This window comes from Lachnellula hyalina (genome assembly GCF_007821495.1).
Source record: "Lachnellula hyalina strain CBS 185.66 chromosome Unknown contig00072, whole genome shotgun sequence".
NCBI lineage: Eukaryota > Fungi > Ascomycota > Leotiomycetes > Helotiales > Lachnaceae > Lachnellula > Lachnellula hyalina.
The window spans coordinates 72,192-94,309 of NW_022157186.1; the positions used below are offsets into that span (position 1 = coordinate 72,192).

At 48.7% G+C, this 22,118-nt stretch overlaps 6 protein-coding genes across 6 annotated transcripts; 4 read left to right on the plus strand and 2 right to left on the minus strand.

The window, feature by feature from the left end:
• Positions 1-1,848: 1,848 nt before the first annotated feature.
• ARL2 (ADP-ribosylation factor-like protein) lies at positions 1,849-2,654 on the plus strand (the record flags this gene model as incomplete). Its single annotated transcript, XM_031150391.1, has 6 exons — positions 1,849-1,907; positions 1,957-2,067; positions 2,119-2,135; positions 2,188-2,333; positions 2,384-2,464; positions 2,523-2,654. The coding sequence occupies 6 exons, from the start codon at positions 1,849-1,851 to the stop codon at positions 2,652-2,654; spliced, it is 546 nt and encodes a 181-aa protein (XP_031005106.1).
• Positions 2,655-3,115: 461 nt separating this feature from the next.
• Positions 3,116-8,017, plus strand: Avil (Advillin; the record flags this gene model as incomplete). The annotated part of the gene is made up of 3 exons (XM_031150392.1): positions 3,116-3,275; positions 3,380-7,575; positions 7,658-8,017. 3 exons carry the CDS (start codon positions 3,116-3,118, stop codon positions 8,015-8,017), a joined length of 4,716 nt encoding a protein of 1,571 aa, XP_031005105.1.
• Positions 8,018-8,826: 809 nt separating this feature from the next.
• On the plus strand, positions 8,827-10,783 carry LHYA1_G005448 (putative transcriptional regulatory protein; the record flags this gene model as incomplete). The annotated part of the gene is made up of 4 exons (XM_031150393.1): positions 8,827-8,906; positions 8,970-9,186; positions 9,288-9,877; positions 9,934-10,783. The coding sequence occupies 4 exons, from the start codon at positions 8,827-8,829 to the stop codon at positions 10,781-10,783; spliced, it is 1,737 nt and encodes a 578-aa protein (XP_031005110.1).
• A 3,520-nt stretch (positions 10,784-14,303) lies between these two features.
• APP1_1 (Phosphatidate phosphatase) lies at positions 14,304-17,785 on the minus strand (the record flags this gene model as incomplete). Its single annotated transcript, XM_031150394.1, has 3 exons — positions 14,304-17,170; positions 17,261-17,359; positions 17,659-17,785. The coding sequence occupies 3 exons, from the start codon at positions 17,783-17,785 to the stop codon at positions 14,304-14,306; spliced, it is 3,093 nt and encodes a 1,030-aa protein (XP_031005100.1).
• A 321-nt stretch (positions 17,786-18,106) lies between these two features.
• Positions 18,107-20,307, minus strand: pla1 (Poly(A) polymerase; the record flags this gene model as incomplete). The annotated part of the gene is made up of 6 exons (XM_031150395.1): positions 18,107-18,154; positions 18,272-18,377; positions 18,436-18,547; positions 18,670-19,252; positions 19,299-20,052; positions 20,159-20,307. The coding sequence occupies 6 exons, from the start codon at positions 20,305-20,307 to the stop codon at positions 18,107-18,109; spliced, it is 1,752 nt and encodes a 583-aa protein (XP_031005116.1).
• Positions 20,308-20,578: 271 nt separating this feature from the next.
• On the plus strand, positions 20,579-22,080 carry LHYA1_G005451 (Carnosine N-methyltransferase; the record flags this gene model as incomplete). Its single annotated transcript, XM_031150396.1, has 3 exons — positions 20,579-20,682; positions 20,916-21,847; positions 21,902-22,080. Coding segments are annotated over 3 exons (1,215 nt in total), but the record flags the coding sequence as incomplete, so codon positions are not given.
• Between the last annotated feature and the right edge of the window lie 38 nt (positions 22,081-22,118).

Here is a 22,118-nt window from a genome sequence, read left to right on the forward strand (position 1 = left end):
GAGTTAGTCATGAGAAAATGTGGTTCATAGAAGGAAGTATCGATTGAAGAGAGAGAAATGGAGAAGCTCGCTCGTCAGAGGCTAGCAATTGAAGTGAATTAAGACGGGGGAGAACTCTGTACACAGCGGGGACGCTTGCAAAAAGGGTTGCTCCTGAGAATCTGTGATCGAGAATGCCGATGGAAAGTGTTTATTGTGGAATGTTTCGATGACTGTTGTGGTGCCACCCGTTGTAGACAAGCTTTCGGTCGAGATGGTGGTGAAAGGATGTATTTTTCAAAGGGGGCAACGGTGAATTTTGTAACAACCGCCGTGAGAGAGGGAGAGCTTCTGAGTAGGTGAGGTAGGTTATGGGCAAGGTCTGATATTGGCCGCTCTCGAAGGTATATTTAGAGCCTGGTGTTGAGACTTTTAATTCACTGAGTTTCCCATTCACCTCGAGCTTTTCCCTGCGAGCCTCTAAGTCAGTAATGGGGTAGTATAATTTGGCAGTTATACGCTTTTTCTCGTGAAAACCAGCAAACTGATCGTATCCGCCAGTCTTGTCTGCTTCCAACGGCCACCAAGAGTGTACGGCTTGGGATGGTGGTAATTCAGCTGATGACACTGCAGTGACTGTGGAGGGTGACACGGAGCGTGAGTGGGAAATACTTGACGATGAAGAGAAAAAAGCAGTGTATGGATTGAGTCTTGGAGTCTTTAAGCGAGCAGAAGAGAAGGCGGGGGCGGCGTTCGATGTCAGGATCGAAGGCTTAGGCCGGTTTCCAAAGGTGAAGGAAATCAGGGCTTTCGAGTTAGATGGGTATTTCTTTCTCGACTTATCGTGCTATGCAAAAGCTTTGACTTCAGAATGTGCCATGTTTTAACTGTATTTCAAGGCAGGTTCGATTGAGGGTGCGATCAGATTAGGAAGGAACGAGCTTGAATGTGCGAAGGGGAAGCGCTACGGTACGATATATTGGTTTTCAAGGAGCAAAGCTAAACTCCGCATCCCAATAGTCATTCATACATTATGAGACATTGTCAAGACGATTGTGAAAGTGTAAGCTAAAACAAGGCATTGGAATAGCCTCAATTATTCGCCTTCGAGCTTGATGACTGAAGACTGATGACATGGCTCGAACCTTGAAGAATGCCAAGAAATAGATGGTAGTGGGATCAAGAATTTGATGAAATCTCATTGTTTTATCAAAAATGTCTTCCATCCGTTGAGGCATACTGCTATTGTGTATAAAACGTGATGAGAATCGTTTAGCTCTGCTCACTCGAGATATTAAAGGAGTCGAATAAGGCACGGGGTTTGAAGGAAAGACTGCACAAGCATGCTTCATTGAATACAGCAGTCTATACAATGACACTTGCTTGAGATCAAATTAACAAGATTGGAAAACGCGTTAGTATTTTCTACTAATAACTAGCACCATTTCAACATTAGCAAATACAATGAAGCAAGAGCTAGTGGAAGCCAAATGTGACCCTCGGTGTTGCTGTAATCGAAATTGTCGGAGTATCTTAGAGATGCAGAATATAGTGAAACTTTTGAGTACTTACGTATTGAAGGACAAATAGTAGCACTGTTTCCGAAATACGGGGAAATGGTGCCTGGGAAATGCACGCAACTACGATCCTCAGGCGTTTATTTTATGCCAGAATCGTGCTTCTCTTGGAATGAGCAAGTGCCAGCTACTGCCAGCTACTGTCCCAAAGAAGTTTTTTGCCTCGATAGTCCGAGGTCCGCAACTCATCACACCTCTGAGCTTTCATATGAGCACGTGATACATATTAAAGAAGGCTATTCAGAAAGTTTTCGGCTTTCCCCTCGCAACACAACCAACCTCAGAAATCAAAATGCTCTCGATATTACGGAAAGCGAGATTGAAGGACAAAGAGATGCGCATTTTGATGCTGTACTGCATCCCAGACAGAGAATTCAAACTTTTGCTGATATATCTGCAGGGGACTGGACAATGCGGGCAAGACGACTATAGTCAAAAAGATTATGGGCGAAGATGTCAACAGCGTGAGCCCAACTTTGGGGTTCATTATTAAGACTATAGATTATGAGGGGTATAATCACCACTGTCAATTTACTGCATTACTTCGCTGACTGTTTTCAAGATATAAGCTTAACATTTGTAAGTCTGATGGGTGTTTTAACTACACCCTGCGTTTGCTTATGCTTTTTAGGGGATGTTGGTGGCCAGAAAACACTTCGATCATATTGGAGGAATTACTTTGAAAAGACTGATGCCTTGATCTGGGTTGTGGATGCGACAGACCGGCTGCGGATCGAAGACTGCAAAGAGGAACTACACGGCCTGTTGCAAGAAGAGGTCGGCACACATGCCCTTCATTCCTATAGGTTTGCTGACATGATTTGCAGAGGCTCTCGGGTGCAAGCTTGCTTGTATTTGCGAATAAAACGGATGTAAATGGATGCATGGATGAAGCAGAAATCCAGGAGGTCAGTAATATCGAGCTCGAATGTCGTTGAAAAGGTCGGGAACGCTAACCGTATGCAGGGACTTCGATTGAACGACATCAAAACTCACAAGTGGCATATCATTCGTTGCAGTGCCATCACGGGTGCAAATCTCCAAGAAGGTCTAGCATGGGTTGTACAGGATGCCAAAGCAAGGTTGTTCCTATACTGAAGTCCCAAATTCGAGGGTCTTTGCCATGCTATAGGAGGTATAAGAGGGACAGCCCCGGGTGGCGTCTAAGTTAGAGCTTGACAGGGATCCACGACTTTAATTGGCGTAAACATAAACAAGAAGAAGACAAGTCAAAATTTCTAAAGAAAGGAACGCAAGGAGTTGATATGGTTATTGATTGTCTTTCACGTACGAGTAATAATTGCTATAATTAAACATCTATATGCTGGCTGCATAGTCGCGGACCTGTGAAACTTCGAGAAGGTGCAAGCAAGTCTGACGCAGGGCAGGCAGGGCCCCAGAAGCGACCCGCAGATCTTGTTTCTTCCGTAGTTAGGTACGGAGTACTCTATGAAAATACTTGTCTCTTCTACCTAGTACCCCGCTGGGCGGATGATTTTGTTCCTGGCTCATTCTGGCAAGGTCTTAGAAGTATCTACCTAGCTTAATACATTGTCAACATGTCTTCTCCTGCGGTAGAGAGTTCCGAGGATGTCAACGATTTCCTGCTGCGAATAAAAGAATTAGGAGACAAGCGCGATCAAGAAGACGAGGAACGCAACCGGAAGTTGGAAGAAGAGATTTTGCAAGGCAGAAAAGAACGACAGGCGCGTCGAGCTGGTGAGCCTCTTCCAATGCGGCGGTGATTCATGGTCTTGGGCTTGATCGAGCGCCAGACGCGACACAACTTGCATTTGGCAGATGGCTAACCACAGAATACCCAGAACGCGCCAGATCAATATCTCCAACCAAATCCTCTCCCACGACTACTCCCACCACATCTAAAATATCCTTGGCGGAACAAGGCGCCCTGTCTCAATCCATTGATGCTGCAGAAGCCTCCGAACCTCGACGCGAAACTGTACTTGACAACTCCATGGAAAGATCTCCCATAAATGAAAACTCTTTCCCAATGAATAATGAACGCGATACTGCCGACGCAGATAGCAGACGAGACGAAACTGTTAAAAGGCCACCTTCTACTACGATGCCTCCTGCGAGAAATTCACCCCTCTCATGGCAGCAACGACGTCCGAATTCTCAAGCCTCAGATCGTCCACGGAGTCGACCCCTTTCAACGGTAGCTACGGAGAACGCAGCTCGCTCGCCAAGAGCTACCCCAGAGCCAACATCAGCATCCGCTGAGCCTACTCTCTCGCGGGACAAGATTGCCCAATCTCTAGCCACCAAAGACCCTGCGTGGTTTCGACAGACGGCCGACAGAGGACTAAATTCTCCAGCATACAGAAGAAGCCAGGTTGAAGACGAAGAACGATCAGATCACGGGCTAAGCTCTGCCCGAGTCCAAATGCCCGGAATGTCGCGTGGACCATCGGAGCCTGAACGGTCTGTGGAGGAACCTGTAGATCGATCCACTTCGCTATCGCGGAGTAGCGCTGGGTATGGCTCCTCGAGCTCATATCAAGCTTCGCCTAGGGTTTCTGGAGGAATCGGATCGCCAGTCCCGTTGACGAACGCCCAGAGATTCGAACCGCCAGGCTCAGAGTCCAAAGCCGAAACCCGAGGCCTCGCAATGTCACCTTCGCAAGGTCGGATCTCGCCCGAAAGGCGTGACCGTCCAACATCTCCTACCAAAGGCATGGGGGGATTTGTGCAGAGTGCCATGATGAAGCGCTCGGACAGTGTGAGCAAAAGGTGGAGCGTCCAATCACCCCCAGGTCTAAAAAGGGGCAATTCAGTGGCAAGCAACACTAGCAATCAAGGTACTGGCAAAGCTTCTATTGGGGGCATTGTTCACGCGTCGGTAGAAAGTTCACGGCCAGGCAGTCGGAGTCGCGAGCCCTCACCACAGTCTAGTTCGAGACCTACCTCAAGTCACAGCAATGCTACAATAACCCAAGATCGGCCCCCGACTGCAAGCTCCATGCGAAGTAACACGACAGCTTCTGCCTCTAATGATGGTTTTGTCAAGCCTACACTTCCAGCTTCGCGTTCGCAAACACCCCAAGGCTTCTCGACCAACCCGGAAGATCCATCGATACCACGTGCAAACACGTCCCCGCCTGTTAGTCCTTCAAAGACAATGGACCCACGAAGATGGAGCCCTACAAAGTCTAGTTGGTTAGAAAGTGCTCTAAACAAACCTGAATCTCCCAAACCGAAAGCCGTCCCACCTCCTCAACAGCCTGTTTGGATGTCAGAAATTAATAAAGCCAAGCAAAAGGCGAGCATTGATCTTGGGCGTAGTCCCAACGTACCTCCCAAGCACGAGGTCAATATTGGTGGTCTCATGAGATCCCCTCCTCCAGGAGGGCCTGCAAAACCACAGAGCATTGGGGGACTTCCGGCAGGGTTTTCTTCTGGGGCCGCCTCGAAAAGCCGCGCGGAAAGTGTTTCCTCACAAGATGCCAAATATCCTTTCAAGCGAAGCGATTCCGGTGATTTAAGTGGCTCAAATGCTACAACTAAAGATCCATCTCCGGCTAGTGGTAAAATAAAGCCAGACACGCCCCCGAAAAAGGATTTCCGGGCAAATCTTAAATCTCGCCAACCTCCGGCAGATAATGATGGAAAAGGCGAGCCTGAATTCAAAAATGTCTTTGGCCAACTTCGACGTACGAAAACTCAAAATTATGTTGCTCCGGATTTACTGAAAAGCAACATCAGTCGTGGAAAGGCTGCTTTGAACGCTACTGGGGGCCCCAAAAAGACAGAGCGCGTGGATGAATTCAAGGAGGCCATCTTGAAGAAGAAAGATGATTTTAAGAAGACTCAAGCTGAGGGGAAAAGCGTTGCGGCTGCGCGGCCAATGAGTTTCACAAGTCAAGACACTGCTTTACCCGAAGCTCTCGCCAGGAGGAAAACTCTAGGAAAAGCAGATGCGGTTACTATCGACACTGGATCCAACGTCTTGGACTCCTCAGAAAGGCGCTCTGAGCGAGAACTTCCAAAACCAAGTCTACCTTCTAAAGAGACTAGCGCACCTGGTCGCCTCCAAGATAAGGAAGCTATGGGAGGGAAGCTCGCAAGTCGCTTCAATCCAGCTCTTGCTGGGATCCTTGCGCGAGGTCCTCCTTCTATGGCAAGCGATACATCCCGTTCATCCAGTCCTGCTTTGTCTCAACGTACAGCCAGCCAGAGCACATCGATAACGAATCCAGAGGTTCCGGACTCAGGGCCACAGCTTACACATATGACCAAAGGGCGTGCACGCGGGCCCAGGAGGAAAGCACCTTCTAGCGTACCCAACGCTAATAGTACACCCTCCGAGAGTGTCAGTAGAGGTCAAGAGGAACTCGTTCTGAATACGAAGGCACCTAGCAAGCCCACAAATGTTACAGGGTTGACGAAGTTATCAACACCCGAAGCCACCCAATCGTCTACTGCCAAAGACACCGAAAAACCAGTCTCGCAGCCCTCGTCTCCCCGAAAGCTAGATGTGAAGAGACGTTCGCAATTCCTACAGGAATTACCGAACCAGAATAACAATGCAGGACCGCAGTTGGAGTCCCCCAAACCACTCTCACCCATCAGGAAAGCCAATCCGGTCGAGATACCCTTCAGTGCGCCAGCACCAAAACTCGACTCTTCTCCATCCACAAAAATGAAGCCCGTTGCTCCTCCCAAGTCACCCGCAACAGCCTTCAAGGCTTCGGAAAGGATGGGGAAAGCATCAGAGGCACCTATTCCAGATATTTCCCCTCTTGCCCTTCGATATAAGAAAGTGCCAGAACCGGAAGATCCGAAAGCAAACGAAAATGATCCTTCCTCCCAAATAAGCAGCGACGAGCCTAAGCCAGCGGCTAAAGGGCCACGCCCTCTTTCGGTAAAATCGGTCAAGAACATCACGGCTCAGTGGGATAGCCCATCCGAGTCGAAATCACAACAAGCATCTCCTCGGGCTAGATCTCCTATCAAGCTTCCTACCCATGCTGATGAAAAGGCTAATATGGTAGCTGCGGGGTTACGCCCAACGAGTCCTGAGAAGGAGAAAATTGGCTTGGGCATTCAAACGAAAGTTTCACCTACGACCCGGCCACTGCCGACACCTCCTTCGAGGTCCATAGCATCGCCGTCTCCAAGTGCTAGTCTACAACCTGCAACGTCGCCTAGGATAAAAGATAGTTTAGTCCCACAAGCGTCAGAAGCTTCGACCTTGCTTGCTGATTTCTTTGGTCAACGCAAAGTCCATGCACCAAGTTTCACAGCGGACACAGCAGCGATCCTAGCCGCGCGACCTGATCAAGGAACGAATATCAAGACGCTACGATCGGCTCTCTATCAACTTTCAGCAGACGGCAAGAAGCAGCTTGTTCCCAGTCATCAAGAACGAACACTATTTGAGGGGAATTTTTATCTTTGTACTCACACATTTGGCAACGCTGCTGGTAAGAGGGTCACGGAAGTTTATTACTGGGTTGGAGATGAAGTCCCATATTCTGTAGCTGAAGAAGCCGAGATATTCGCACAGAGGGAAGCTAAGAGCTGCGGAGGCAACCTGGTCACCATTCGCCAGGGCAGAGAGCCTCCTGAGTTCTTCCAGTCTCTTGGTGGCATAATCATCATCCGGAGAGGGACTTCCAACAAATACGACTCACTTGCACCCCACATTCTATGTGGGCGAAAACATTTTGGTCAAATCGCATTCGACGAAGTTGACTTTTCCGCTCAGAGCCTGTGCTCAGGATTCCCCTACCTGATTTCGACACAATCCGGCAAGTCATATTTGTGGAAGGGAAAAGGCAGTGGGATTGATGAGCTCAGTTGTGCCAGACTCATAGGAATGGATTTTGGACTCATGGGCGACATTGAAGAGGTGGAAGATGGAAGTGAGCCTGCTTCTTTCCTCAAAATCTTCAATGGGGACATTTCGAAGTCGGCGGATCATTGGAGAATGAAGCCCAATTACAACAAATATTGTAGCCGGTTGTTCTCTGCCGAATCATCGGCCAAAGACCAGGTAAGCTTGAAATAACTCCCCCGACTTGCCACGACTACAAGTCCTATTCGAGAAACACCAATTGTGACTAATTCGTTCATAGATTGTCGAAATGAGCCCATTTTGCCAGGCTGACCTCTCCACCTCTAAAATCTACATTTTGGATGCCTTCTTTGAAATATATATCCTCGTAGGAGCTCGCGCCCAGTCACAATATTTGGAATTCCAAACCGCCCTCATGTTCGCACAGGAGTACGGTATTCTGGCTGCAGGAATGGAAGATCGCCCGTTCGTGCCTGTATCAAATGTAATTCTCGAAGGGGTACCTAGAGACCTCAAGAGTGTGTTCCGCAAATGGAAGGATGGATTGTCGCCAACAATGCAACACCAAAATACGGGTTTGCAAAGGGGTCGAAGTCTAAGAGTTGTCCCGCTCAACGCCGCGATCGAAGCCACACGATGAGTGTGCAAGAAGCTAGGAGATTTGAGGCTGTAATATGGGAGGTGGGAGTCGTGTTGATGACATATACAGGGTCTTTGCTGTTTGTATTGCTTCGGTGTAAATATGTAGGGAGGGAAGGGGTTCATAAGTGCCACACAGGAGTCCGTCCCTAGGCCGGCACGAATTATGCATAAATGGTAATGAGTTATTTATCTCCGGTGGCATCTATCCAGAATAGGATGCATCATCGATTCCACGTGGCTTACAGGGAGATGAAATTGCGAGTTGCTTCCCAATTAGTCCACATCCTTCTTTAATGAATTCTCCATTCTCGGCGTCCTCGTTGCAGGATGTTGGAGAGCCGATTGACTCCCATACGCAGAGCCAAGCCTGGACTGTGGCTCAGTTCAGGCACCTGGCGAATGACAACCCCACCTTATGTCAGCGTCCAACGACACAAATTCATTGGCCCGTTCGTATGTTTCAAACCGATGGGGGAAGTCTTTAGCGCATCAGCCTTGTGAGAGACGTGGACGTGGATAGCACTATTGTATCTACAAGTAAATCCTCATCTGATGAACGCTGAAGCTCACTCATATTGGTCAGCTTCACTAATCCTCAGTGCCTTCCCTCTAAATTAAGCTTACATGGACGACAGTGTGAGACTGCGCCCCAAGACGCTATATTCAGGCATAGCATAGCTTCAAATTAGTGGGTGACTGCGACTTCACGTCGCCCTTGTATATCTAATCCATCCATTCTCTTTACTCCTCTTCTCTCTTCGCTTCTCTCATAGATCTTCTTACTATGCGACGGTGACCTTACACACAATGGTAGCTCAAACAGCTCCAATCCAGCGAAAAAGGCGGGCATGTGGTCCCAAGACTCGCACGGGATGCTTCACATGCAAGTCCGTTACCCATTGCATTGAGTCGTATTGACAATCATGGAGCAATTGCTAATAAATCTACAGGATTCGACGCGTGAAATGCGACGAAGCTAAACCGGCTTGCAATCGATGCTCGAGTACGGGAAGAAAATGCGACGGATTTCCTCAGGATGCATCAAGTAGTTCAAATGATGGGGGCAGCCCAGATATCCTAACGAAACGATTATCTACGAAAGTGCCAGGCAGCGCGCAGGAAAAGAGGGGATTCCACTATTTCATTCAGAAGACCGCACCGGAATTGGTATGCCAGATCGTGTCCATGAAATGCCAGTTGGAATGGCTGAAGAGCTCGGCTTTCTGCTTCCAGAAATTCAGAAAAGCCTGTACTAACTATTTGGACAGTGTGGATTTTACAACACTGGCTTCTGGGAATATCTTGTACTACAAACCTCGGCAGCAGAGCCAGCGCTGAGGCATAGCGTTATAGCTATTGGCGCTGTCCACGAGGAATTCGCAGCAAAGCGTTTGAACCAAGGCCCAGGATTGCCGCCGACTGAGGGGTTTGCATTTGCCACGAATCAATATACAAAAGCAATTGGGCACTTGAGGAGGTCTCTTGCCACGGGAAAACAAAAGCCTCTTACGGCCTTGATGTCATGCATTCTTTTCGTCTGCTTCGACTCCCTGCGTGGATATTTCGAATCAGCGATGGTCCATTTGCAGAGCGGACTTAGAATTTTGAGGGATATGACTCGAACCACGGACGTTAAACATATCATAGAAAACATTATCTCCCCGCTATTTCTCAGGCTCAGTGTGCAGTCAATTCTATATGTCGATACCAGAAATCCGGAGGATAGGTACAATTTCGCAATGGAGCTCACGGACGTCTGTCACAGAAATGGAGGGGTCCCCGAGACATTTGAGACATTGGAAGAGGCCCGCTCATGTCTAATGGAAAGCGCAGAGGGTCTCTTCCGGATGTTTTACCTGTAGGAACTCCCCGCCCCCACACCGGAAGTCATATCTCTATACTAACACGCTCCAGTACCGATGGCAGCAAACCAGCTATTAGCCAGCCCCCGGAAGCCTTCACCATGTTCGAAAAGTACTCTGCGGAGCTGCGCGATTGGAATCTCGCCTACGAAAACTTCATGAACTCCCACTCCCACTCCTTCAGCAGTAAGCAAATCCGCGGTGCCGCTCTCCTCAAAATCCACCACACGACAGCCTCCGTAATGGCCGCGTGCAATCCTTGTATAGATGATTGTCGTTCCATGAGCGAAGCCTTAAATTGCCCCACCACATTCACGAAATTCACAAAGGAATTCGTAACCATCCTCAACCTCTCCCGCTCCCTCATCACGACCGCCGAGCAAGATGCCCGCAACGGTATAACGCCCCTCACCTTTTCCACAGATCTCGGTCTCATCGGCCCCTTGTACTACGTCGCGGGGAAATGCCGCATCCCGCATATCAAAGAAGAAGCCGTGCAATTGCTAGGGCGCTGTCCGCGCAAAGAAGGCATGTGGGATAGCGTGGCGGCTAGTAATCTAGTGCAGGAGCTGTGGGAGGTAGAAGCGCAGCATAACGCATTGCAGAACGGCGGACCAGATGAGATCTCGCTGCATATACCGCTGCACGAGGTTCTAGACTTGGTGTTTTACGATGGGGGAAAGTGGGAGTGGAAGTGGAAAGATACTGCACCTTCATCACTGACGAGGGGCAATTTGCATGGCGTGAATAGGGTGGGGAGACTGGGCGTGGAGAAGACGCAGCATGTGAACTGGGTGCATACGCTGGAGGATCAGAGCCTGTTTCAGGGTGCGTTTATGTTGAATAACTATGGCTCGTCCGACAGTGCGAGTCCGGCGAGCAGCTACAGTCATATGGGTTAGGGTTGCGGGGTTCTTGGCGTTGAGGTAGATATCCTGGGTGTATGTATGATGAATAGATGAATAGATATATGATATACAATAGGACAGGCTACCTAAGGTAGGTGAGGGAATCTAGAGAGAACATTATGCTACATCCGAACTACCTTCATTCAGCCTCACAAATATAGGCCAGCAAAAGAATATCGGCGAGTGCCAATGTATTGTATATTGTGTTTTACTTTAGCTCCAATGAAATTCCAGCACATTCTAGATTTCTTAGTTGAACAATGCAAGCGCAAACTCATATTATAGACTGTTTCGAGCCGCTCTGATTGTTTTCTTGAAAATTTTGATTTCTTGCAACATATGTGTAGGCCTTTTCTCTCTCTGCTGCTACAGCATCACAACGCTTGCTTTATTACTTATTATATCTCCGAATCTCAGACGGATATCAAGTGATTGAACGATCTTCATTTTTTCTTTCAAGACATTATCCTATCATATTGAAACTCCGCCTACCACCACTATCTATTCACAGGTTTCCCTCTCATCTCATCTCATTTCATCTCACACTCCATTCCAACATTACAATGTTCCATTCCACCTCGCACACATCACATATCAAGAACCTCCCTTCATTCTCACATCAGTCCCCCCTTCCACTACGTATCCCTACGGCAGCTCATGGTGATACTCCTCGCTCATAGGCGCCCCACTCATATCCATGGCGCTCTGTCTCTGCTGCCCAGGCTGCACGCGATTGATACCTCCCGAACTAGCGCCGATCTCCTGCACATTAGGCGGGACCTGGTGACTCGTTCTATTTGTATTTTCCCCTCCTCCCAGCTCAGCATGTTGGGGCGCCGGACTGCTGATCCTGCTGACCCCGCCCAGCTCACTCGATGCCGTGGTTGTCCCTATGGGACTGACGGGTGCTCCTGCTGCTCCAGGGCTCGACGCCGGATCTAGCTCTGTGAAATTGCTCGCTGGACGCGTGGGAGGAGAAGAGGGCTGTGCGTATAACGGCGGTGGTGATTGTTGTCCTGCGGGTGCATGTACCTGCTCGGTGCTAAGTTCACTGCCGTAGTTGCTCGGAGGAGGCGGGTGCGGTATATACGCTGCTTGCGTCGTAGCAGTATGCATTGGCTTCTCGTTTTGAGGAATCACATACCCGGCTGGAAGAGGAGCGTAGACTGGCTGCTGAATAGGTTTTCCCCCCATCTCAGGTGGTTGATTACCCCACGCCGCGGCCGTGGCTGCGTCCGCTTGCTGCTGCTGCGTTTGGACGTTCTGTTGAGCGGCTTTGTCTTTCTTGTTTTTGCGCAAGATGAAGAATGCGAGGACGGCCAGGGCGGCGAGGAATACTACTCCGCCGACTACACCTCCTGCTATTGCGCCCACATTGCTCTTCTTCTTCTTATGGGAGCCGACACTAGGGCGGGCTGTTGAGCCAGAGTAAGCTTGTCCAGTTGGCGTCACGGTAACAGTTGGATTGGGTGTAATGTAGACCGTTGATGGGTCGATCGTCACTTGCGTGGTCCCTCCTCCGGCCAAAATCACTGAACTCGACGTTGTGTCAAGCAACTGAACTGTCAGCGCGTATGCAGCCGTACTGCATCCGAAGTTCGAGAAAGTCGCGCCTGGCGCGAATACGAAGGCGAAGTATCCGCATTCTGGCTCGCTTGAATCACAATATATCTCGCTCGCAGGTGGTGTTCCTATAACAGGGTAGCTGCAAGTTCCCATAGTTAGCATTGTTCCATCCCAAATCATCCAGGGTTTTGAAGCATTTAGTCCAGGTGTCATCTTACTCCCAACACCTAGTGATCCCTGCCAGCGTATTAGTATGGTAAAGAGTTGAAGCGCTCTAGGTAACTCACAGTCATAAGTTACAGAAGTTTGACCGCAGCCTTCATAGAAGAATTCTCCAGCACTTGTGAATAAGCAAGTTTCGGAATTGGAACATATAGGCTGTCCGAACCCTCCAGGTATTGTCCCTACATGTCAAGAGCTCCGAGTTAGTATTGATATCTGGTAGATCAAGAGGTGTCGGGTATATCTCAGGATGGTAACCGAGGATAACCGCAATTCAACTCTTACAACCTCCAGAGCTTCTGTTTTATTGTCCAGCTTGCGGTGGTGGTTTCTAAGTAGTAGGCTAGTATTGTGAGAAATCAACCACTTACATTCCGTACAGGTATTTGTGAGGGCCTTCTTCTCCAACCTAGCTTTCACCAAATCCCTCTGAGGAGCAGCAGTCACTTCAGGTAAGAACGGTGCCCCAAAACCTCCTACAGTCTGAGTAGGAAACTCCCCAATGGCGAACCCCGCAACAGTACCAACAGCTGTAACCAAGACAGATGAACGCAAGAAAAAAGCCGCCATTTCACAATCACAAAGATTAGACAATCAATGAAAATAGGAGGAGAGAAGCAAGGCTTGAATTCAAGCTCCCACGAGGAAATCCGCATATATGAACGGCACCAGCAATGCACCTAACTACAGGCAGCCCGCTCACATGTCTCTGCCGTTACATGAGCCGTTCAGCTCACTGGGCTTCAATGCCAAGACGCGACCTAAAGGTGTCGCCTACGCCTGCGAAAAGAAGTAACTTATTATCACCAGCCGCATCGAAGGATCAAAAAAGCCCCAAGCGAACCTATAGCAATCCAATCCGATGGGTTGCTTGAAGAGGCTGGGTCTCGAAATATCCCACAGACGCCACATGGACCAAAGAGGAAATCCAAGTGCCACGCTAAAGAGCAGCTGAAAGCCCCTGCGCAAATCAAAAGGAGAGCCGCGACCCGCCAGGGCGTCCAAAAACGGGGTGATTGGTAAACTGCATGAGGCTGAACTTTGCACATTCTGTGGACGGAAAAGAGGGATAAGTGATGTGTGATTCAAAGCTGGGCATCTTTCATGTCCGGCTTGTCGAGGCTAAAGTGCACATGGTAATTCACGAGTATGGCACGGTATGCATGGCAGCAGGGATTAATCTGGCTGGAAAGCTTATTTCAATTTGAGCGGGGGGGGAAGGGTGGGGGGTGCGGTGCCTTGTGAAATGCCTTGTAGAAGTGACATGCCCATGTCCATGTCCATGCATGGTTGCTGTGTTGTGACTTGTCTATCAGACGGGACGGCAGCAGAAGTCCGCATCTCTCAATGATAGACTTCCATCCCCAGGCTGGTCCTGTGCTGTTCGTACAGTATAACGAGTTCTTGGCACCTCGTTTCCTACTACTCGGTATCCTCGGCTTTCGTTGGACGTTATTATTGTTGACGGTTCGAAGACTCACTCGCTTGTAATCTCCCTTTTCAGTGTCGTTCCTCCCCCTGTCTTGGAGCTTAGGGGTATAGGGGTATGTACTGTACGCACAACTTAAGTCGCAAGGGAATTAATTAACAACATTCCAGACCTTTAAATTCCATAACCACAAGACGAGTATAATAGAATCAACCAGCGACAAAGCAAACACCTCGAGTGGAGAATCTAGACTCTTGAATTTATACTTGATATTCTGTACTTTTATATATCCCAAGACTACCTCTTCAAATCCTTAACCTTAGCCTCCCCACCCCCCTCCCCTGTCTTCCCCTTGCCCTTAGCACCCCCATAACCCTCAACGCCCATCTCCCTCAAATTCTTCTCAACCATCCGCACCGCCTCCAAACAAACATCACTACCACCCCTCCAGCTCCTCAACGCCACGCCTTTAGAATCAAGAATATCCTTTGCGCGTTTCCAGCGGCGCTTCCAGAGATCTAGTTTTTTGTTCGGGGGTGCGTAGGGGTTAGACTGATAAGAAGATGGCTCGTCTTCTGACTCGGCGTTGTTCCAGGAAATATTGTTGGTGATGCTGCCTACGGTGTTGGCTACGGTGCTGGTTGCGTTGCGGCGCGGTGGAGGAGGTGGTGCTTTTCCTGAGGATGACGTGGTGGTTTGCGGGCTTTGGTAGCCGGGTATATAGGAGCGAACTTCCGGGAGAGCGTTGTAGGCTGCTGATACCTTGTTGCGCGCGCTGGAGACATATCCGTCGTTGAGGTTTGTCGTGCTCTGTGATTGTGAAAGGGGGTGGGGACTCTCAGAGACAGGATTGCTGCGCCGTGGTTTTGGAGGCGGAGGAGTTCTCTTGGACTCAATTGGGTACTTGGATAGGTCTCCTGTTGTGCTTACGCCTCGTAATGCAATTGGCTTGGAGGGTCGTGGAGGGGGAGCTTTGGTGGTAGGTTCTGGGACTGATTTCCTTCTTGGAGATTCAAAGGCTTCGAACGTCGAGGCAGATCGTGGCATGACATGGCGATGCGATTCGTGAACCTCCATTTGAGCGGGCTCGTCGTCAAAGTCAATCAGCTTTCCCATTCTTGGACCATTACTGGTCTGAAGCGTAGCTTCGGAAACCACTCTAGGAGGTAGTGCTGGTCGACGATCTGGTATATCATTTGGAGTAGATTTCCTCGTCGTCTTGCTGTCTCCAGAACCAGCACTAGACGGTGGCGCTCTGCCTCTCGGACGATCGCCGCTGAGAGGGCCCATGGCCGAATCAAAGAAACCCTGGTTCTCAGGAGTGGTGACATCCCGAATGAATATTGCGATAATCTTTCCAGGGTTGGCGAGCACTACATCCGTATATACTTCTAAGTCTGCTTCACCGCTGTCTCCGACAAGTATAAACTTCCTTTCTGGAAAATCTCTCATGATTTTCTCAAGAGTTCCCTTCTTTCTCTCTGCGACAGGCTCAAATATGCCTTGAAGCATACCACTGTACTGCTTCAGGTGATATGATCCTGGAGGTAACTGCGCCTTTCTAAAATAACTCACCAATACAGGGAACAACTGCCAGGGAGAGTTAGACACGTAATGGAATCCCACACCCATATCGTACATAGTATTGTACCACTCCTTTACTCCATCAATAGTGAGATCTCCCAAATCTCGAATGAAGGTATTCCTGAAGATTTCTCGGGCCCCACTTCCAATGGAAGAGTGCTTTATTGTGTCGTCTACATCACTGATCAAGCTGACACCCTTAGGCTCTGTAATCTTGACCTCCTCGGTTGCTGACAGATGTTCAGAGGCTAAGACTCTAATGTGAGTCGGAACAAACTCTAGTGGGGCTCTCATTATAAAATGGCCAGCCTCATTAGTCGTGACAGTTCTAGACACAGAGGTATTTTCATCGTAGAAAAACACAGTAATTGGAATAGAGACCAGAGGGTTCGTCAAGAATGGCGCTAGGCGTGCCATCAAATGAGAATTTGCGGTCAGCAATTCAGCTTGGGTCATATCAGAAGGTTGATTCCAAGATGATCGTTTTCCGAGATGGCCTGGTCCAGGAGGGTCGTCTCGTGATTGGGAGGGAGTGAGACTTCTAGATCTTATGGACTCGCCATATAAACTTTCCGTGTCTGAGTCGTTCTGTGGCCTCTCGCTATAGCCGCCACGAGCAGCAACGTTCTTTTCACCCTCTCCCTTCCTCAAAATCTCTTCTGCCTCGGCGGCAATCTTCTCCTGCTCTCGTCGAGCTTCATGTTCTTGGTGTCTTGCACGCAGGGATTGGACCGAGTCTGGACTGTCATCTCTGATTGGTTCTTTGGGGGCTGGTATCCCACTCAGCTGCCTGGCAAGTCCAATAAGTAGCCTATTCTTCCTTGTCATAGGACCTCGATGTGGTGAGTAGATCCAGCCACGCACATCCACATCCACAATAGCCCGGTCATCCTCGAATTTCTGCCATTCTCTAGCCCAGTATTCGGCATTCCCAGATCCATCCTCAACGTCACTTGCGGTCCTCGAATCAGGATTTGGAGCTTCTTTGACATGTCTTCGTGCGTATGAAGGAAATAAAATGAGTTGCTCGTCTCCATGTGATACTATCGCTACATCTGGGAAGGCTCCCGGTATCCCTTCTGTATCTTCGTCCCCATAGTTATTATTTCCGGCCCATTTCTCGGTGTAGGACTGCTGGTACGATTGTCTGACTTCGTTTGCTGCTTTCAAATAACCAGCTAGCTTTTTCCTCCTTGCTCCACGTTCTCGGCCCTCCCCAGACGGAGTGTCGCCTGCACCACCGAAGCCAGGCATAGAACCAGACATGGTCACCTTCTTTCTTCCTGCTGTTTCATGGTCCTTGCTATGGTCGTTGGCAATGATTCGACCCCTCTTTCGAACAATGTCCCAAATCGTAGGTCCCTTTTCTCTCTTCTCCTGTCGTCTCTTCTGATGCTTAACTATGTAGCTGTAAATTCGGGACTGCGCTCGCAGCCTGTAATATGGATATGTGTCGAGGCGGAACTTTGCGAGCCTGTCGCGCGCACTCTGTCGAGGATGAGGGAATAAATATCGGAATAGGCTTTGCCGGTGGTGCGGATGTCCAGCTCTCGAACGTTGTAAATATGGAGGTCCCGCCACTTTAGGAGCGAATTAGGGATAACGAGTAACTATGTAGTTGGATAGCACAGTAAAAGGATTCGGATGCAGAGCTTATGCATGAGGCGTACAGAGAGCACTGTCAAAGTGTCGAAGGATCAAAGTATCGAGGGGTTGTTCGTAAAGGTCGTCAGAAGGTTCGTTTTGTTGAGGAATGAGCAGAGCAGCAGCTTGATAAATCCAAGTCAGTACCTAGGTACGGTATCAGGCTGCCAAGAAATGCTCTCCTTTTATCGCATCCCCTCGCCTCACCTCTGACGTAATTACCGTAGTATGTTATGGCAAAAGCTTCGCTTACTGTAGAACATTCACGGATGGAAAACTGTCTCTATCTTGTCAATTTTGCCCGAAATCAAGACTTGGTATTCTTACTTTATTCACTGGCGAGAAAAGACCACAAGAAGACAATATAGGCTATAGATCGAGACCCGTAGTCTCTGAATGAAGATTGTATTTCTAGGCTAAGTACATCCTGCACCGGCTGGAAAGCCATCTAAACCACCATTTCGCCATGTTATACTATATGGCTCCTGAAGCTCCTGAAGCTCTGCCAACGCCGATAAGCTAGATCGACTAAGCCATAGTCCATAGTCCATGGTCTCCTAGGCACGAGAACAGAAACAGCTCCAAACGCCTGTGGCTCAGGTTTTGTGTCACGGGAGTTCCGTGCAAGTTGCTGAGCAAATGCTCGCATGTTCACCGAAACGAATCGGTACTTTTGAAATTAGGGGTTGCTGTGTCATTAGTACGCTTTTACTACTGGTCAGTCAAAATGACCATGGGATTTCCCTTTCAAAGGGACAGGGTCGGATATTTGGCATCGAATATGCCGAGTAGGCCTGCCGTTAGACGCTCGTCAATCGAAGAAGGGAAGAGAGGGTTTGGGGTGATTTCGCACAGGAACTCAATTGCAAGTCTCACGCGACCGAGGTCTGCTGTCTTTTCGGGGGAATAGTAGAGGACTCCTATACAAAGTCAGCGCTATCATAACCTCTTGGGCCGGGTAGTCTGGTTGCAACTCATGCAAACCGGCCAGTTGAAATCTGCCAAACTTCTATGCACGGATATAATACTTCACATACTTCTGTTGCTGGACGCTTCCTTGCCGCTCCGTGGACTACCTTCCTCTTTTGTGGGCGAGCAGGTTTGATTTCACCTTCCCCAAATACGTCTTCTGGAAGATCATAGCTAGGTAGAAGTCAATCACATTTGCATTGAGCCAGACCGGGACGGAATAGATACTGACTTTTTGGTGTGAATAACGTTCAAAGCGTTAAGCTCAGGGTCGTGCTTTTCCCAGCCCATACAAAGTCTTTTGAAATTGTCGACCTGCCAAGAGAGATCAAGGGATTTGGCACCTAGATGGATTCAGCAGCTGGGCGTCAGACGGGATCTCCAGTGTCCGATGCATTCTTCGAGGGTTTCTCTTCTCGTCACATAGCCACGAGTGTAGAGATGCACGGTGGCGGGGAGGACTTACCTTCTTGCAACTCCAGTCCAATGTACCAGGTTGTAGTATAGACCATGGTTCCTCCACCAACGGTCGATTTCTCATCACCATTAGCTATCTGATCATTGACAATAGCATCTCCGTTAGGTAAATTTGCAGGGTCAGTAGTCTCCGTTGGGATTTGCTTAATCTGAAACTCGAGATTGCTCTTAGCTTTCTCGACGTCCTCCTCGCTTTGGCATTTGTGAACCCGTTCGAAGCCTTTATTGAAGGGGTGAGCTAGTGCGATTGACTCGTGGTCCTCAAGACCGGCTACAAGAAGTCGGACTTTGGATTCAACCCAACCAGCCCAGATTAGTTGGGCATTCGTGGTAGTACTGGCAGCAATGACGGAAAGGTAGTATTTGTAACCCTGTGTGAAAAACGTGTGCTTGATAAACAAGTCCTTCCATGGATTCTTGCCTGTCATGATCTTGTCTGTGATCTCTCCACCACGTCTAAGCTCCCTGCATATGATTTTCTGGGTCGATCTTGTGATGTTGTGAGTCGCACACATGGAAGGATAGGCAGGTGTGATTATTGGCATAAGATGATTCCTGTCACTATGGTAGACCTCGGAGAGTTAGCCAGATTATAATCGTAATAATTATACGTCTTACTTTTGGATTCCACACTCGAACGTTCATCTGAGCACCACCTTTGGGTGTGAGCTGCGCGGGTTTCAGAAGTACCGGTGTCGGCCATTGCCACTTCTCCATTATGCGAAAGAACTTCAGGACAACAGTCGAACTCGTGGCCTTCGGATAAAGTTGACAAACTCGAGCAACAAGCATAGCCCAAGCCACACCACCAGGAAATCCCATAATATTGGCATATATGGCACGCCGCTGAGCCCAGAGCTTGATCGCTCGAAGGGCGGTTCTGAAGATAGCCTTTTGGGGTACTAAATTTAAAATGTCATCCGTAACACGAGTGCCATTCAACGAACGGAGTTCGGGCTCACTAAGACCTTTGAGCAGATTGTCGTCAGCAAGAGTCAGGTCTTTAGGGACTTGGCTGAGATAAGCAAGTCGGGAGAAAATAAGATCAATACTGATTCCAGAATATTCGAATTTGATGATTGGGACGAACGAGTCTGTAACAGGTGTGAGATCGGTGATGGCGCCCGCGGGAGCCATCTTAATCAAGAGATCAGGGAAGTGTTCGAAGTAGTCGTTGATGGTGATGTGTTTCGGGACAACAACGAGGGTATCAATATCAGAACCAGGACCGAACACACCAAGCCGAAAGCTTCCATACGTGAATATTTTGCCGCCAGCATTCTTAACGAGATTCTCATTGAGTCCTTGTGCTCGGCTGACTTTTCTCACGAATTCTTCGGTTATGGACTGCAGTGACTGAAGGACAACGGTTCTGGAAAGAACGAACGGTTAGCTATAATCGGAAATTGTTTGCATACGATATAAGAATAAGTGAACTTGGGAGAACTTCTCTCGAGAAATGGAGAGCTGTAACACACCTCTTGTTGGTATCCGATGTGCTCTCATAGTTGTTCTGTCGCTTTAACTCCTCGATAAGGTCATTGCTGGCTTGGTTCTCAGCGTCTGTCGGGAGGGCATTCGACAGCGGTGCCGTCACGCCATATTGCATTGGACCAGCAGTCGCCATGTTGTATTGACGACGGCGCTGTAGCAAAAGTTGGGGCGAGGTTGAGTTGAGAAGTCAAGGCGCCGTTTGCGATGTTGCGATTCAATCGATTAAGTTGGGAAGGCGCGCTAATGACTAAGCAAGGCTGAAGACCACATCTCATGTTCGCCTTAGGCACTACAAGTCGACAGTAATCCTTGAAAAGGTATCTACTGAGCCTATAATTCAATAGAGACTTCTTTTAACTTCTTCGACGTTCAGATAATCCGAGTTTCCCGGATTTTGATGTAGTCTCCATGCCAACAAGATGTCATCTGTAGAATGGGAAGGGAATACTGCCACGATTGAGGATGATGAGGAGAAAAGAGTTCTTCGGGGTGCTCTGTCGTCTTTCTAGTATGTGCTTTTACTGTTGATCTTCTGTTTCTCCCATCGGAGGTTTACGGGAGAGTAATGACATTCCAAATCTGGTTTCAAACCTTGGTAATAGCTAGCCACAAATGTCCAAGGATTTTTACTGCCCTACGGCCACTCTTACAGATCTTTATATGCTATAATTGCTATGGTATCTAACGTTTCTCAAGATTGAAAGCAAGTCGGGGTTGATTGGTTACTGATTTTGCCTCTAGCCAATATGCAAAAGTTGCTCATTACAATACCACGCATCTCCGAAGGCAGTCATTCTACGCTTTACCAAGAGCGCACTGGGAGATGTTAGCCAGTCCACCCTTCTCCTATCTCGAAACTCTCAATGCGGTGGATGATGCCATCGACAAGAACTCGGAACTAGCAAGTGCCATCTTTCATGCTGGCCTTCAATCCTTCGGGTTGTCTCTGCCCACGAGCGAAGTTGGAGCCAATGACCCTAATGATTGGCGAGGAGTTGCAACCTCAAATGATCTCGAGAAAGCACGAAGTACTTTGCGGCAATTCTTCCGAGACTGGTCTGCGGAAGGCGAATCGGAACGAGAAGCTTGTTACGGTCCAGTGATCAGTGCCCTTCGAGATGAATGCAACCGTCGCTCCGGGTCCAAATTACGTGTCTTGGTTCCCGGTGCAGGACTTGGTCGCCTTGTCTTCGAGCTCTGCTGTGCCGGTTTTGACGCTGAGGGCAACGAGATTAGTTTTCACCAGCTTCTTGCAAGTTCATACATCCTAAATCACTGCTCTAAGAAGCATGCTCATACCATATTTCCATGGGCCCACTCCTTCTCGAATCACCAAAGCCGTGCGAACCATCTGAGGTCAGTCCAAGTGCCTGATGTGTCTCCCGCCTTGACCCTTGGCAGCATTGAAACAGCTGGTCAGATGAGCATGAGTGCCTCGGATTTCTTACTGTTGTACGGGGATGAGGACCAGAAGGACACTTTTGACGCCGTTGCGACTGTCTTCTTTCTCGATACTGCGCCAAATATCATAAAATACATTGAGGTGATTCGGAACTGTTTACGAAAGGGGGGGTTGCTTGTCAATATGGGACCCCTACTGTGGCATTTTGAAAATAATGCTCCCGGTACGCATGGACGGGAGAAGGAACCATCTGGGCACCACGATAGTATTGGTAGGCTTTCTTTTGTGCACTACTAATTCTATTACTGATCCCCTGAATTTCCAGGTATTGCAGATCCGGGAAGTGTCGAGTTGACAGATGATGAAGTGGTGATGTTAGTAGAGAAACTTGGGTTCGATATAGTACACAAGACATCTGGGATTGAAGCACCATATATTCAAGATAAGGAGAGTATGCTTCAGAGTACATACAAAGCTAGTCACTGGGTAGCTAGGAAAAAATAACCCTTCTACATATTGGCAAAAAACTCCAATCTAACAAA